Below are 18,032 nucleotides of genomic sequence, written 5' to 3'. Positions count from 1 at the left end.
ATGTCTATATAAGGTCCCACAGTTGACAGTACATGTCAGAGGAAAAACCAAGCCATGAGGTCGAAGGAATTGTCCGTAGAGCGCCGAGACAAGATTGTGTTGAGGCACAGATCTGGGGAAGGGTACCAAAAAATGTCTGCAGCATTTAAGGTCCCCAAGAACACAGTGCCCTCTCACATTCTTAAATGGAAGAAGTTTGGAACCACCAAGACTCTTCCTAGAGCTAGCCACCTAGCCAAACTGAGCAATCGGGAGAGACGGGCCTTGGTCAGGGAGGTGACAAAGAACCTGATGGTCACTCGGACAGAGCTAGAGTTCCTCTGTGGAGATGGGAGAACTTTCCAGAAGGACAACCATCACTGCAGCACTCCAACAATCAGATATTTATGGTAGAGTGGCCAGACGGAAGCCACTCCTCAGTAAAAGGCACATGGCAGCCCTCTTTGACTTTGCCAAAAGGCACCTAAAGACTCTAAGACCATGAGAAACAAGATTCTCTTGTCTGATGAAACCAAGATTGAACTCTTTTGCCGGAAGCATGGTGGTGGGAGCATCATGCTTTGGGGAAGTTTTACAGCAGCAGGGACTGGAAAACTAGTCAGCATCGAGGCAAAGACGAATGGAGCAAAGTACAGAGAGATCCTTGATGAAAACCTGTTCCAGAGCGCTCAGGACTGGGGTGAAGGTTCACCTTCCAACAGGACAACGACCCTAAGCACACAGCCAAGACACCACAGCAGTGGCTTCGGGACAAGTCTCTGAATTTCCCTGAGTTGCCCAGCCAGAGTCCGGACTTGAACCCGATTGAACATCTCTGGAGAGACCTGAAAATTGCTGTGCTGCGACGCTCCAAATCCAACCTGACAGAGCTTGAGAGGATCTGCAGAGAAGAATGGGAGAAACTCCCCAAATACAGGTGTGCCAAGCTTGTAGCGTCATACCCAAAAAGATTGGATGCTGTAATCACTGCCAAAGGTGCTTCAACAACAATAAAGAGTAAAGGGTCTGAATAACTTTTTTTTTGTTTTGTCAATATGGGATATTGTGTGTAGATTGATGAGGGAAAAAATAATTGAATACATTTTAGAATAAGGCTGTAACGTAATAAAATGTGGAAAATGTCAAGGGGTGTGAATACTTTCTGAAGGCACTTTATATGGAATTGTTTTAAGAAAGTCATACCAAGGATCATTTAGCTATTTGATTTTGAATTTTAAGACACCTTGAAGTATAATTTATTTTATTATAATTTTTTTATGAAACATTTTATTTGGGCTTAGTGCTATTAGCCAATACAAACACATTGAATAACAGATTCACTACATTGAGCAACAGATAGTCCCCCCAAAAAATCTAAAGGAAGTTTGTTCTGAAGTGTCTGTCCTATACATGAGAGATATAAGAAAGATCAGGAAACAGCAGTTATTTTTTTCACATGTATTTAACCCCTTATTTTTGGCACTAACAAGTGTCCATATATAGACTGAACATAAATATAAATGCAACATGTAAAGTGTTGGTCCCATGTTACATTAGCTGAAATAAAAAATCCTAGAAATGTTCATGCACAAAAAGCTTATTTCTCTCAAATGTTTGTGTGTTTACATGCCTGTCAGTGAGCATTTCTCCTTTGCCAAGATAATCCATCCACCTGACAGGTGTGGCATATCAAGAAGTTGATTAAACAGCATGATCATTACACAGGTGCACCTTGTGTTGGGGACAATATAAGGCCACTTTAAAATGTGCAGTTTAGTCACACAACACTATGCCACAGATGTCTCAAGTTTTGAGGGAGCGTGCAATTGGTAAGCTGACTGCAGGAATGTCCACCAGAGCTGTTGCCAGATAATTGAATGTTCATTTATCTTCCATAAGCTGCCTCTAACGTTGTTTTAGAGAATTTGGCAGTACGTCCAACCGGCCTCACAACCACAGACCACGTGTAATCACGCCAGCCGAGGACCTCCACATCCGGCTTCTTCACCTGGGGGATCGTCTGAGTGGGAGTGGAGTGTTGCTGATGACTATCTCTGTCTGGAATAAAGCCCTTTTGTGGAGAAATACTAATTTGGCTGGGCCTGGTTACCCAGTGGGTGGGCCTGACTGCCAAGTGGGTGGACCTACCATAGTCATGTGAAATCCATCGATTAGGACCTAATGAATTAATTTCAATTGACCGATTTCCTTATATAAACTGTACACTGTAATTCCATTTTAAAAAATGAACTAGTCCCGGGGGACCTTCAGACGAGTCTTTTGAGGCCTGTGGGCGTCTAAGAGCCAACCAACCGTCATGTACTGTACGTGTTCGTGAGAATCTCACCTTTCCACGACGAGACACAAAACGGAGAACACCATAATGTGCGTGAAAGTCCAATCTTTCCATAGAGGGGTCATAATAGTTTGTAGGCCAAACCGTTCGGACGCTACAGAGGATTTTGTGAGAAGACAAATTTTCGAGATTTTACATTTAAGTTACTTACAAATTGGTGCATTCACCTTATGATATCCAGTGGAACAACCACTTTACAATAGTGCATCTAAATCATTTAGGGGGGGGGGGGTTAGAAGGATTACTTTATCCTATCCTAGGTATTCCTTAAAGAGGTGGGGTTTCAGGTGTCTCTGGAAGGTGGTGATTGACTCCGCTGTCCTGGCGTCGTGAGGGAGCTTGTTCCAGGACAGCGGAGTCAATCACCACCTTCCGGAGACACCTGAAACCCCACCTCTTTAAGGAATACCTAGGATAGGATAAAGTAATCCTTCAAACACCGCTCTAGCTCTTACCTTTCACCGCAGATGTGGGAGTGCGACATAGGCGGATGTCGTGGATTGAGACGCATCCAATGCAAAAAACAGATATCTCTAGCTTTAACTGACAGGTTTTAATGGGGATTTTTATTTTGCTAATTCATTTTCTGCGGGGGCGCAGACATCGACCTTAGGGGATAACACTGTACTTCATTAGTTGGTTCCTTTTTTGATCATGTTCACTTTGATTTGGAGAGACATTTGAAATACTGAAAGGTCTTGTGTGTCTGAAATGGAAGTATATTCTCCCTTTAAGCCCCCTACCCAGTTGTGGAGGTCATGACTTTTGACCTCTGACCTCTGTCTCCATGGTAGCGTGTGATGCCGGGCACTGGGGGGTGGACTGTGCCAACGTGTGTCAGTGCCCAGACAACGATGGCAGCTGCGACCTCATCACTGGACAGTGTCGCTGTGAGGCGGGCTACACAGGACCACGCTGCCAACAGAGTACAAACATAAATATCTCCTTTCTAGTGTGAGTGTGTGTGAGTGAGTGTGTGTGTTAATGGAGGCTGGTGACTTGAAACATTTAGGAGAATGGGAGACCCACGGTATAGGCACAGACTGCTTGGAGACGACAAAGCGTTTTTCAAAAATCAAGGGACAGCAACCAACCAAGACTAATAGTTGCCACAGCAAGGTTAATTATCATCCACTATGATTGCGTAATACCTGTATTGACGGTATTTAACTTGCCTAGTTAAATAAAGGTTAAATAAAAACATTTAAAAATAAAAAAAAACGTGAGAAGCTAGTTAAGCGAGATAGCTAGCTAGGCTAATGGAGACTGCATGCGCTTTCTTGTCCTACACAGTTACAAACAACAACTCCTTTCAGAATATAAAGTAGCAATCCTACCTGTTCTTAAGGTGTTCATAGGCTTCAGTGCAGGACAGGCTCATCATGGATGGATGATGTTGGAGAAGAGCTCAACTTTTCCACTGAGGGCAGGACAGGATTTGAATTGGAAGACAAATAACAATAACAGTTAGATAAAATAGCTAAGAATGAGTAATTATGTGTATTAATGTGTTTGTGATTGTGATTGACTACATACAGTAATGAGAGAAAATTGACACAGTGCTTGGAGAGGAAACATTCAATGTTCCAGGGGATGAGAGGGCTCATGAAATATGGTTTTAGTTCATGTCAGGAGAGAGTTGACACTGGTAGTGGAGTGATCAACAGCTCGTAATCAGGGAACAAAAAGGGACTTAGCTGTAAATACAAATAGCATATACATTCCATTACAGCAGCGCCATCATAGGTTTGGGCAAAAAGTTTATCCATGAAGTTAAACTCAGACATCCCAGAATTCACAAAGTTAACCTCTAACACTGTTCCGTGATGAGGTCGCAGCTGCCATTCAGCTATTTGATATATAATTTTAGGACCCCTGTAGGTATAAAAAATATATATTAAACAATTCTTTTATAAAACGTTTGCAAAAAAGCGTAGTGAAATTGTTGACAGCAGAGCTGGTTAGGCTGTTTTCATGTTATTCAAATCATCGGCCAGACCATTAAGTGTGCGCTCTGAGAGCAAAACAAGATGGGTGGGGCTAAAGCTTATAAGAGCGTGTGAATGATGCAGAATGGGTATAGACAAAGAAGAGCTACCGAAACATTCAAAGGGGATTTTCTCAAAAATGAGTTTACAAGTTGATCAACTTTCAAGGCAGAATTACTTCCTCATTGTTCCTCAAATTCAGTGTATGATATAATTTTGGAGCTCTGAGTCTCTACCTTTATCCAATGTAAAAAACACCATTTCACATTTTGCTATATAAGACCGAATTCAGGGTGTGAGTCACAAATATTGAATTTGGCCTTTACTACTATAGCCCCATGGAAACGCATTGAAGAACACATTCATAAATGGCAAAAGAGACAGTAAAAAAAATCATAATGAACAAGGTTTTGAAGTGTCTGTCTTCAATCTAGGAGATACAGTGCATTCGGAAAGTATTCTGACCCCTTTACTTTTTCCAAATTTGATTACGTACAGCCTTATTCTAAAATCGATTAAATAGTCCCCCCTCCTCTTCAATCAACACACAATACCCCATAATGACGAAGCAAAAACAGGTTTAGAAATGTTGGCAAATTTATTCCAAATAAAAAATGGAAATATCACATTAACATAAGTATTCAGACCCTTTACTCAGTACTTTATTGAAGCACCTTTGGCAGCAATTACAGCCTCGAGTCTTCTTGGGTATGATGCTACAAGCTTGGCACACCTGTATTTGGGGAGTTTCTCCCATTCTTCTCTGCAGATCCTGTCAAGCTCTGTCAGGTTGGATGGGGAGCATTGGTGCGCAGCTATTTTCAGGTCTTTCCAGAGATGTTCGAAGCAGGTTTTCATCAAGGATCTCTCTGTACTTTTCTCCGTTCATCTTTCCCTCGATCCTGACTAGTCTCCCAGTCCCTGCTGCTGAAAAAATCCCCACAACATGATACTGCCACCATCATGCTTCACTGTAGGGATGGTGCCAGGTTTCCTCCAGACGCAACGCTTGGCATTCCGGCCAAAGAGTTCAATCTTGGTTTCATCAGACAAGAGAATCTTGTTTCTCATGATTTGAGAGTCATTAGGTGCCTTTTGGCAAACTCCAAGCGGGCTGCCATGTGCATTTTACTGAGGAGTGGCTTCCATTTGGCCACTCTACCATAAAGACCTGATTGGTGGAGTGCTGCAGAGATGGTTGTTCTTCTGGAAAGTTCTCCCATCTCCACAGAGGAATTCTGGAGTTCTGTCAGAGTGACCATCAGGTTCCTTGTCACCTCCCTGACCAAGGCCCGTCTCTCCTGATTGCTCAGTTTGGCCAGGTAGCCAGCTCTAGGAAGAGTCTTGGTGATTCCAAACTTCTTCCATTTAAGAATGATGGAGACCACTGTGTTCTTGGAGACCTTCAATGCTGCAGAAATGTTTTGGTACCTTTCCGCACATGTGTGCCTCAACACAATCCTGTCTCGGAGCTCTATGGACAATTCCTTCGACCACATGGCTTGGTTTTTGCTTTGACATGCACTGTCAACTGTGGGACCTTATATAGACATGTGTGTGCCTTTCCAAATCATGTCCTATCAATTGAATTTACCACAGGTGGACTCCAATTAAGTTGCAGAAACATCTCAAGTATTATCAATGAAAACTAGATGCACCTGAGCATCCCCTGTAACGATGTGCGCTGAGAGTCTGGGAGTGAGTGTTTTTAATAAAATAAATGAAACATAATACAAAACAAGAAACACTAACAGCATACAGACATGAAACTGAAACAGAAACAATAACACCTGGGGAAGGAACCAAAGGGAGTGACATATATAGGGAAGGTAATCAGGGAAGTGATGGAGTCCAGGTGAGTCTGAAGACGTGCAGGTGCGCGTAACGATGGTGACAGGTGTGTGCCATAACTTGCAGCCTGGTGACCTAAAGGCCGGAGAGGGAGGACACGTGACATCCTCCCTCATTGCTCTTCCCTCAACTTCAGGGCTTGCCTCTATGCTGTTTGGTTTTTACTTTTAATACATTTACCAACGTCTTAGTGTTTTCCCCGCTCTACTTTTTTCATTACATTTTTTTTACCCCAGACACTTTATCTGGACATGGTTCTACAGGATCTCCACCAGCCGAAAAAGCTAAGTAGTAACATTAACGCTAGGCTATCCAATTGCAGTCGCTGTACTCATAATATACAGGAGAACTATCGCCTTATGGTGAGGATATCTATGTTGCAAGCACAGCTTCAGATGCAGTTGTTAGGCAAGGGCAATTTAAGTGTAGGAAAGGATGAAACAGCGTCTGGGCAACCAGTAAGTACAGATAGTAGTATAAATCCCCACGCACAGTCCCCGCAGCCGGACAATTTTCTCTAGGCTTCTGGAAAGAAATGCTGTCGGTATGCTCAACCGGTGTCACTCATTCAGCTGACAAACTTTCAACCGGTTCTCCCCATTAAGCAACGAGTCGGAGTCAGAGGCCGAGCCTTCTCAGGTCTCTCCTCCACCCATTACGGGGTCTGAGCCATTAGCTCTGGCAAATTGAAAACCCTAGTCATTGGCGACTCCATTACCTACAATATTAGACTTAAAAAGAATCATCCAGCGACCATACACTGTTTACCAAGAGGCAGGGCTACCGACGTAAAGGCTAATCTGAAGATGGTGCTGGCTAAGGCTAAAACTGGTGAGTGTAGAGATTATAGGGATATTGTTATCCACTTTGGCACCAACAATGTTAGGATTAAACAGTCAGAGATCACCAAGCATAACAGCTTCAGCGTGTAAATCAGCTAGAAAGATTTGTCGGCATCAAGTAATTGTCTCTGGCCCCCTCCCAGTTAGGGGAAGTGATGAGCTCTACAGCAGTCTCACAACTCAATCGCTGGTTGAAACCGTTTTCTGCCCCTCCCAAAATATAGAATTTGTAGATAATTGGCCCTCTTTCTGGGACTCACCCACAAACAGGCCTGGCCTGCTGAGGAATGACAGACTCCATCCTAGCTGGAGGGATGCGCGCATCTTATCTATGAACATAGACAGGGCTCTAATTCCTCTAGCTCCACAATGAGATAGGGTGCATGCTTAGTGGAGTCTGCCACTAGCACAGTCAGTGTAGTCAGCTCAGTTATCCCCCATGAGACCGTGTCTGTGGCTCGATCTAGGTTGAGCAAATCAAAACATGGCAGTGTTCGCCTTAGCAATCTCACTGGAATAAAGACGTCCTCCATTCCTGTCATCTCAAAATAGGGTTACTTAATGTTAGATCCCTCACTTCCCAGGCAGTCATCGTCATAGAACTAATCACTGATCATAATCTTGATGTGATTGGCCTGACTGAAACATGGCTCAAGCCTGATGAATTTACTTTGTTAAATGAGACCTCTCCTCATGGTTAAACTAGTGACCATATCCCCCGCGCTTCCCGCAAAGACGTAAGTGTTGCTAACATTTGACAGCAAATTTCAATTCACCCCCCCCCCAAAAAAAATAACGATGTTTTCGTCTTTTGAGCTTCTAGTCATAAAATCTATGCGGTCTACTCAATCACTTTTTATAGCTACTGTTTACAGGCCTCCTTGGCCGTATACAGCGTTCCTTACAGAGTTCCCTGAATTGCTATCGGATCTTGTAGTCATGGCAGATAATATTCACATTTTTGGTGACTTATATATTCACATGGAAAAGGCCACAGACCCACTCCAGAAGGCTTTCGGAGCCATCATCGACTCATTGGGTTTTGTCCAACATGTCTCCGGACCTACTGTACTCATTGCCACAGTCATACCCTGGATCAAGTTTTGTCTCGTGAAATAAATATTGTGGATCTAAATGTTTTTCCTCATAATCCTGGACTATCGGACCACCATTTTATTATTTTTGCAATCGCAACAAATAATCTGCTCAGACCCCAACCAAGGATCATCAAAAGCTGTGCTATAAATTCTCAGATAAACAAAAGATTCCTAGATGCCCTTCCAGACTCCGTCTACCTACCCAAGGATGTCAGATTACAACAATCGGTTAACCACCTAACTGAGGATCTTAATTTAACCTTGCGTAATACACTAGATGCAGATTTCAAGGTTTTACTGCTAACCTACAAAGCATTGCATTGGCTTGCTAATACCTCTAGCTCCGATTTGGTCCTGCCGTACATACCTATACATACGCTACGGTCACAAGACGCAGGTCTCCTTATTGTCCCGAGAATTTAAGCAAACAGCTGGAGGCAGGGCTTTCTCCTATAGAGCTCAATTTTTATGGAACGGTCTGCCTGTCCATGTGAGAGACAGACTCGGTCTCAACCTTTACTGAAGACTCATCTCTTCGGTAAGTCCTATGATTGAGTGTAGTCTGGCCCAGGGGTGCGAAAGTGAACGGCAAGGCACTGGCGCGACGAACTGCCCTTGATGTCTCTGGCTGGCCGGCTCCCCTCTCTCCACTGGGATTCTCTGCCTCTGACCCTATTACGGGGGCTGAGTCACTGGCTTACTAGTGTTCTTCCATGCCATCCCTAGGAGGGGTGCGTCACTTGGGTAGGTTGAGTCACAGACGTGATCTTCCTGTCCGGTTTTGCACCCCCTCGGGCTCATGCAGTGGAGGAGATCTTCGTTGGCTATACTCAGCCTTGTCTCAGGGTAGTAATTTGGTGGTCTGTTAATATCTCTCTAGTGGTGTGGCGCTGTGCTTTGGCAAAGTGGGTGGGGTTATATCCTGCCTGTTTGGCCCTGTCCGGTGGTATCGTCAGACAGGGCCACAGTGTCCCCCGACCCACCCCTGTCTATGCTGCAATAGTCTATGTGCCGGTTGGGCTAGGGTCAGTCTGTTATATCTGGAGTATTTCTCCTGTCTTATCTGGTGTCGTGTGTGAATTTAACCTCCCTGGGCAAGGTGGGACACCAGTGGAATCGCGTGGTGCGAAATACAAATACGTCATAAATGCTATAACTTCAATTTCTCAAACATATGACTATTTTACACCTTTTTAAAGACAAGACTCCCGTTAATCTAAACACACTGTCCGATTTCAAAAAGGCTTTACAGCGAAAGCAAAACATTAGATTATGTCAGGAGAGTACCCTGCCAAAAATAATCACACAGCCATTTTCAAAGCATGCATATATGTCACAAAAACCAAAACCACAGCTAAATGCAGCACTAACCTTTGATGATCTTCATCAGATGAAACTCCTAGGACATTATGTTATACAATACATGCATGTTTTGTTCAATCAAGTTTATATTTATATCAAAAAACAGCTTTTTACATTAGCATGTGATGTTCAGAACTAGCATACCCACCGCAAACTTCCGGTGAATTTACTTAATTACTCACGATTAACGTTCAGAAATTACATAACATTTATTTTAAGAATTATAGATACAGAACTCCTTTATGCAATCGCGGTGTCAGATTTTAAAATAGCTTTTCGGCGAAAGCACATTTTGCAATATACTGAGTAGATAGCCCGGCCATCACGGCTAGCTAATTTGACACCCACCAAGTTTGGCCCTCACCAAACTCAGATTTACTATAAGAAAAATGTGATTACCTTTGCTGTTCTTCGTCAGAATGCACTCCCAGGACTTCTACTTCAACAACAAATGTTGTTTTGGTTCGAAATAATCCATAGTTATATTGAAATAGCTCCGTTTTGTTCGTGCGTTGAGGTCCCTATCTGAAGGGTGACGCATGTGCGCATTTCGTGACAAAAAATGCAAAATATTGCATTACCGTACTTAGATGCATGTCAAACGCTGTTTAAAATCAATTTTTATTCAATTTTTCTCGTAAAATAGTGATAATATTCCAACCGGGCAACGTTATATTCATTCATAGACTGAAAGAAAAACATGGAGTCCTCTCGTGGACGCGCACTCCAGTGTCACTGTTCTCAGCCTGACCACTCACAAAAAAACTCCTGCTGTTTTTCGCCCAGAGACTGCAGAGACGTCATTCCACTTTCTGGCGCCTTCTGAGAGCCAATGGAAGCCTTAGAAAATGTCACGTTACAGCAGAGATGCTGTATTTTTGATAGAGATGCCCTAGAAGAATAACAAATTGTCAGACAGGGCACTTTCTGTATGGAATCTTCTCAGGTTTTGGCCTGCCATATGAGTTCTGTTATACTCACAGACACCATTCAAACAGTTTTAGAAACTTTAGAGTGTTTTCTAGTAATTATATGCATATTCTCGTTTCTGGGCAAGAGTAGTAACCAGTTTAAATCGGGCATGTTTTTTATCCGGCCGTGCAAATACTGCCCCCTAGCCCCAACAGGTTAAGTATGCTCCCTCTAGTTCTCTTTCTCTCCCTCTCTCCCTCCCGGAGGACCTGAGCCCTAGGATCATGCCTCAGGAATACCTGGCCTGATGACTTCTGGCTGTCCCCATTCCACCTGGTCGTGCTGCTGCTCCAGTTTCAACTATTCTGCTTGCGGCTAGGGAACCCTGACCTGTTCACCAGACATGCTACCTTGTCCTGGACCTGCTGTTTTCGACTCTCTCTTGCTCTCTACCCCTCCTGCTTTCTTGACCTCTGAATGCTCGGCTATGAAAAGCCAGCTGACTTAAACCCCTGAGGTACTGACCTGTTGCACCCTTTACAATCACTGTGATTATTATTTGACCCTGTTGGTCGTCTATGAATGTTTGAACATCTTGAATAACAATCTGGCCTTAAATGGCCATGTACTCTTATAATCTTCACCCGGCACAGCCAGAAGAGGACAGGCCACTCCTCACAGCCTGGTTCCTCTCTATGTTTCTTCCTAGGTTCCTGTCTTTCTAGGGAGTTTTTCCTAGCCACCATGCTTCTCCATCTGCATTGCCTGCTGTTTGGGGTTTTAGGCTGGGTTTCTGTATAGCACTTTGTGACATCTGCTGATGTAAAAAGGGCTTCATAAATACATTTCATTGAATTTTGAGTCTCATAGCAAAGGGTCTGAATAGGTGTGTCTGTTATAATTTTTTAAATAAATGTGCAAAAATGTATAAACCTGTTTTTGCTTTGTCATTATGGGGTATTGTTTGTAGATCGCTGGGGATGTTTTTTTATTTAATACATTTTAGAACAATGCTGTAATGTAACATATTGTGGAAAAAGTCAAGGAGTTAGAATACTTTCCGAAGGCATTGAATGAACAAGTTATTATATTGTGGCATTGAATTCAGTTTTGCATCTCGCCCTCTTTCGTTTTTCCTTTTCATGGTTTGAGTGCAAGTAGCCTAGTAGGGCCACCGGTAATTCTATTATATTGCGACAAACACAACAGTACAGTTGGAACTTCATTTGGGCCAAAAAATACCTCAACAGAATGAAACAACACTTGTTGCATATTTTTGAACTGCTTTAAACCTTCACAAAGTTTTAAACAAGCTTATATTGCAGCAATTACATAGCAAATTCAATGGTGTACATTTAACTGAAAGTATAAAATGTACACTTTTTTTCTTTGAACATATGAGTCCCACTGTACTGGTGTTTATAATTACACTTTTGAAAGTGTTACAGATTTAACTCTGTTGCATTGTTCCCCATTTTACTTAAAGTGTTCAAAGGAACTTGAGTGTGGTGTTTTCATAGCTCAACTGTAGAATAATACGCAATACCTCCAGTGTAAAACAACACTTGATTTAGAGTGAACTGGACCCACTTTGCTTTGTGCTAATGCTGTTAACCTTTCTCAGTGTAAGAAATGAACACCTGTAGTGTTACAGTAAATCATTTGAGTGTTTTACCACTGTATGGTGAAAAGCCTCATTTGGTTCTTTTTGAGTAAATGGATGAGTACACCCATGACTGTATTTGTTAGTTACAGAGACATGGTTATTGGATCATTTCCTTTTAAATGCCTGTGGCTTTCACCAAGTGAGTCCCTAAGCGAATGTTATCAATAAAAATTAAACTATGACAATATATTACATATCACAAGGCCTTACATATTGGCCTAGTTTTACCCTAACACAGTGGTGTTAGGAAACTCTTGGTTTACAGGCCACATCAGGCCTGCAAATCACATTATGCTGGCTTGGAAAGTGATGAGTAATTCCTATTGGAAGCCAGCCAGTAAGGATATCCAACAGTAGGAATTATTATTCACCCACTACCTGCATTCAGAATGACTGTCAGTGCTAGGAAACCATTTAAAACGGAACAACCATTTCAATAAATCGAACTAACTGATTAGTTTAGAAACATGTATGTTATTTATTTTTGTGTAGTATAATATTAATCAATCAATCAATCAATGTACATGCAAAAACACAGAAAATATCAACAATCCTAAAAAATCGACCTGCATTAGAGCATGCTGGGAAATATGATAATGATGGGTGTGGTTTTGATGGGACTATTTTACTCTCCACAGTGTAAAACAGTAACTCTGGTTATCAACACCAATAGACAAACAATAACAACAAATTCTTATTTACAATGACGGCCTACCCCGGATGACGCTGCGCCAATTGTGCGCCGCCCAATGGGACTCCCAGTCACGGCCGGATGTGATGTCTTAGACCACTGCACCACTCAGAAGCCCTCCATAGTGTGCTTAAACTAATAATACACAAATTATTGTATTTTTCTTGTCTATATTGAATACGTAATTTATACATTCACGGTGTAGGTTGGAAACAGTATGTGAACCCTTAGGCTAATGACTTCTCCAAAGCTAATTTGAGTCAGCTAACCTGGAGTCCAAATATAAAAAACACTGACAAAATTTGAGTTTGCTATTCACAAGAAGCATTGCCTGATGTGAACCATGCCTCGAACAAATAGATCTCAGAAGACCTAAGATTAAGAATTGTTGACTTGCATAAAGCTGGAAAGGGTTACAGAAGTATCTCTAAAAGCCTTGATGTTTGTCAGTCCACGGTAAGACAAATTGTCTATAAACGGAGAAAGTACAGCACTGTTGCTACTCTCCCTAGGAGTGGCCGTCCTGCAAAGATGATTACAAGAGCACAGCGCAGAATGCTCAATGAGGTTAAGAAGAATCCTAAAGTGTCAGCTAAAGACTTACAGACATCTCTGGAACATGCTAACATCTCTGTTGACGAGTCTACGATACGTAAAACACTAAACAAGAATGGTGTTCATGGGAGGACACCACGGATGAAGCCACTGCTGTCCAAACAAAACATTGCTGCACGTCTGAAGTTTGCAAAAGTGCACCTGGATGTTCCACAGCGCTACTGGCAAAATATTCTGTGGACAGATGAAACTACAGTTGAGTTGTTTGGAAGGAACACACAACACTGTGTGGAGAAAAAAAGGCACAGCACACCAATATCAAAACCTCATCCCAACTGTAAAGTATAATGGAGGGAGCATCATGGTTTGGGGCCGCTTTGCTGCCTCAGGACATGGACAGCTTGCTATTATCGACGGAAACATGTATTCCCAAGTTTATCAACACATTTTGCAGGACATTGTAAGGTTATCTGTCCGCCAATTGAAGCTCAACAGAAGTTGGGTGATGCAACAGGACAACGACCCAAAACACAGAAGTAAAGAATGGCTTCAACAGAAGAAAATACGCCTTCTGGAGTGGCCCAGTCACAGTCCTGACCTCAACCCGACTGAGATGCTGTGGCATGACCTCAAGCAGTTCATACCAGACATCCCAAGAATATTGCTGACCTGAAACAGTTTTGTAAAGAGTCCAAAATTCCTCCTGACTGTTGTGCAGGTCTGATCCATAACTAGAGAAAACGCTTGGTTATTAAATCCAAGGGTTCACATACTTTTTCCACCCTGCACTGTGAATGTTTACACAGTGTGTTCAATAAAGACATGAACACGTATAATTGTTTGTGTGTTATTAGTTTAAGCAGACTGTGTTTGTTTATTGTTGTGACCTAGATGAAGATCAGATTTTATGACCAATTTATGCAGGGTTCACATACATTTTCTTGCCACTGTACCGAATACCCACAAATATAAGAAAAGGAATGGAATAACAATATATGAATATAAATATAAAGATGAGCAATGACAGAGCGGAATAGGCTAAGATGCAATAGATAGTACAGAATACAGTATATACATATGATATGTAAACATTATTAAAGTGGCATTATTAAAGTGACTAGTGATCCATTTATTAAAGTGGCCAATGGTTTTAAGTCTGTATATACACAGCAGCCTCTCTGTGCTCGTGATGGTTGTTTAACAGTCTGATAGTCTTGAGATAGAAGCTGTTGTTCAGTCTCTCTGTGCTAGTGATGGTTGTTTAACAGTCTGATGGTCTTGAGATAGAAGCTGTTTTTCAGTCTCTGTGCTAGTGATGGCTGTTTAACAGTCTGATGGTCTTGAGATAGAAGCTGTTTTTCAGTCTCTCTGTGCTAGTGATGGTTGTTTAACAGTCTGATGGCCTTGAGATAGAAGCTGTTTTTCAGTCTCTCTGTACTAGTGATGGTTGTTTAACAGTCTGATGGTCTTGAGATAGAAGCTGTTTTTCAGTCTCTCGGTCCCAGCTTTGATGCACCTGTACTGACCTCGCCTTCTGGATGGTAGCGGGGTGAACAGGCAGTGGCTTGGGTGGTTGTTGTCCTTGATGATCTTTTTGGCATTCCAGTGACATCAGGTGCTGTAGGTGTCCTGGAGGGCTGGTAGTTTGCGCCCGGTTATGCGTTGTGCAGACCGCACCACCCTCTGGAGAGCCCTGTGGTTGTGGACGGTGCAGTTGCCGTACCAGGCGGTGATACAGTCCGACAGGATGCTCTCAATTGTGCATCTGTAAAAGTTTGTGAGGGGTTTAGGTGACAAGCCAAATGCTTGCGCCTTCTTCACCACACTGTCTGTGTGGGTGGACCATTTCAGATTGTCCGTGATGTGTACGCCGAGGAACTTAAAACATTCCACCTTCTCCACTGCTGTCCTATCGATATTTTTATTTATTTACCTAGGCCAGTCAGTTAAGTACAAATTCTTATTTACAATGACGGCCAACCGGGGAACAGTGGGTTAACTGCGTTGTTCGGGTGCAGAATGAGAGATTTTACTTTGTAAGCTTGGGGATTCTATTTAGCAACCTTTCGGTTACTGGCCCAATGCTTTAACCACTAGGCTACCTGCCGCCCCACATGTGGATAGGGGTTGCTCCCTCTGCTGTTTCCTGAAGTCCACGATCATCTCCTTTGTTTTGTTGACGTTGAGTCAGAGGTTATTTTCCTGACACCACACTCTGAGAGCCCTCACCTCCTCCCTGTAGGCTGTCTCGTCGTTGTTAGTAATCATGCCTACTACTGTTGTGTCATCTGCAAACTTGATGATTGAGTTGGAGGCGTGCATGGCCACGCAGTCATGGGTGAACAGGGAGTACGGGGGGGGGGGGGGGGCTGAGCACGCACCCTTGTGGGGCCCCAGTGTTGAGGATCAGCAAAGTAGAGATGTTGTTTCCTACCTTCACCACCTGGGGGCGGCCCATCAGGAAGTCCAGGACCCAATTGCACAGGGCGGGGTTGAGACCCAGGGCCTCAAGCCTAATGATGAACTTTGAGGGTACTATGGTGTTGAATGCTGAGGTATAGTCAATGAACAGCGTTCTTACAGCGGTATTCCTCTTGTCCAGATGGGATTGTGCAGTGTGATGGCAATTGCATCTTCTGTGGACCTATTGGGGCGGGGGTACACCAAATAATGTTTAATGTATATTTTTTTAACCTCTTGACGGTCATCCAGCGAAAAACTCCTATCGACATTAGCATAACGAAATTTAATATATATATTTTTCAAATATAGGACTGTCTCATATCGTTTTATAGATACACCTCTCCTGAATCGACACACGTCGTCTGATTTCAAAAAGGCTTTACAGGAAAAGCAAAACATTAGATTATGTTAGAGGAGTACATGGTAAAAGTAGCAACATAGCCATTTTCCGACCAACCACATGCATCACAAATAACCAAAAAACAGCTAAATGCAGCACTAACCTTTTACAAACTTCATCAGATGACACACCTAGGACATCATGTTACACAATGCATGCATTATTTTGTTCGATAAAGTTCATATTTATATATAAAAACAGCATTTTACATCGGCGCCTGACGTTGACTAACTATTTTCCCTCAAATGCATCCCGGGAAACAGTGCTACAATTTACTCAATTACTATTCGAAAACATTTTTAAAATGTAATATTGTCATTCTAAGATTTATAGATGAATATCTCTTGAAAGCACCTGTATTACCAGATTTAAAAATAACTTTACTGGGTAATCACACTTTGCGATAAAAGGGGATGCGATACTCAGAAAATTAGCTAGTAAATACAGCTCGGCGCCATCTTGGAACAATCGCATATCACATCTAATCTTGTATACTATTGTCAATAATCCCTTACCTTTAGTTGTCTTCATCAGAAAGCACTTCCAGGAATTCCAGGTCCACAACAAATGTATTTTCGTTCGAAAAAGTCCATCCTTTATGTTCCATTAGCTTGCTGTTGTTAGCGCGTCTGAAGGCTGTATCCAAAAGCTCCGTCGGCCGCGGGACAGCAATTTCGAAGAAAAAAAAACATTTTTCCCCCATTTAGGTTCATTCAAACATGTCTAACGTTGTATAACATAAATCTTCAGGGCCTGTTTCAACAAGAGAGCCAATAAGATTCGAGGGGGACGATTGCATTGTGTTTCAAAACGTTTCGAAAGGAGGGGGTAGACAGGGCCGCCGGTGTCATAATGGTGATGGCCCTCCTCCTGTGACCAATTTCAACAGACTCTCATTCTGTCAGTTTCCACAGTAGAAGGCTCAAACCACTTTGTAAAGACTGGGGACATCTAGTGGAAGCAATAGAAAGTGCTCAATGAACCATTGCTCACGGTGTGATTTATAGGCAAAGTGATGAAGTTGAGTCCGCAATTCAGAATTCCACATCCTGTTTCGATCGGTCTCGGGGTTTTGACTGCCATATGAGTTCTGTTATACTCACAGACACCATTCAAACAGTTTTAGAAACGTTAGGGTGTTTTCTATCCACAGGTATTAATCATATGCATATCCTAGCTTCTGAATTTGATTAGTCGGCAGTTTAAAATGGGCACGAATTTTTTTCAAAATGCGCTGTGGCGCCCCCTATCCTAGGGTAACGTCCACTTATATTTCACCTTTGGGTGAGGTTTTTTTCTTGCCTTAATAGCCTCGTTTCACTGCCACAAATAAAATGATTCCATCTAGTGTTCAGCGAAATAACAACACAATGTCAAATACAGGTAGCCTAGTCAAATAATTAACATCCAATCAAATTAACTGTTACTCTCTCGCGGGAATTCCACTAACGGTCCGTTTGTAGGCAAACGTAGCTGCTGCTCATTCTGCTTTTTCGAAAATGGATAAATGGTAAAAAATAAAGTAAGGCCCACGTCCATAGATACACATACCAGCTCTACTGGTAGTACTGCTACTACCAGCAGTACTACACCTGCACCTGTCGACTACACAAGTTGTTCTGCTTCCACGAGCACATCCAATGCTAGCATCAGTAATTCCAATGCTAGCATCAGTAATTTGTTGTTAGCCAAGCTAGCATGGACACAGACAGTTGTAAATCTGATGCAGCTGAAGAGCTACTGCCCCCTTACCCGGGAAAGCACCGAACGACAGACAGGGACGTTGGACCATCGAAGAGGCGCAAATATGATGAGAACTACATTGATTTGGGGTTCACTTACACTACTGTTCAAAAGTTTGGGGTCACTT

At 42.6% G+C, this 18,032-nt stretch overlaps 1 protein-coding gene across 3 annotated transcripts in view; it reads left to right on the top strand.

Moving 5' to 3' along the window:
* The window catches only part of LOC115168938 (multiple epidermal growth factor-like domains protein 6), a 198,501-nt gene that overhangs the window by 128,033 nt on the left and 52,436 nt on the right, over window positions 1-18,032 (top strand). For all 3 annotated transcript variants that reach the window (XM_029724469.1, XM_029724470.1, XM_029724468.1), the window contains one exon: window positions 3,130-3,261. In XM_029724469.1, the coding sequence (XP_029580329.1) occupies window positions 3,130-3,261 (132 nt within the window). The remainder of the gene's footprint in view (window positions 1-3,129; window positions 3,262-18,032) is intronic.

This window comes from Salmo trutta, chromosome 30 (genome assembly GCF_901001165.1).
Source record: "Salmo trutta chromosome 30, fSalTru1.1, whole genome shotgun sequence".
Classification (NCBI taxonomy): domain Eukaryota; kingdom Metazoa; phylum Chordata; class Actinopteri; order Salmoniformes; family Salmonidae; genus Salmo; species Salmo trutta.
This window is presented reverse-complemented; position numbering and strand designations above follow the sequence as displayed.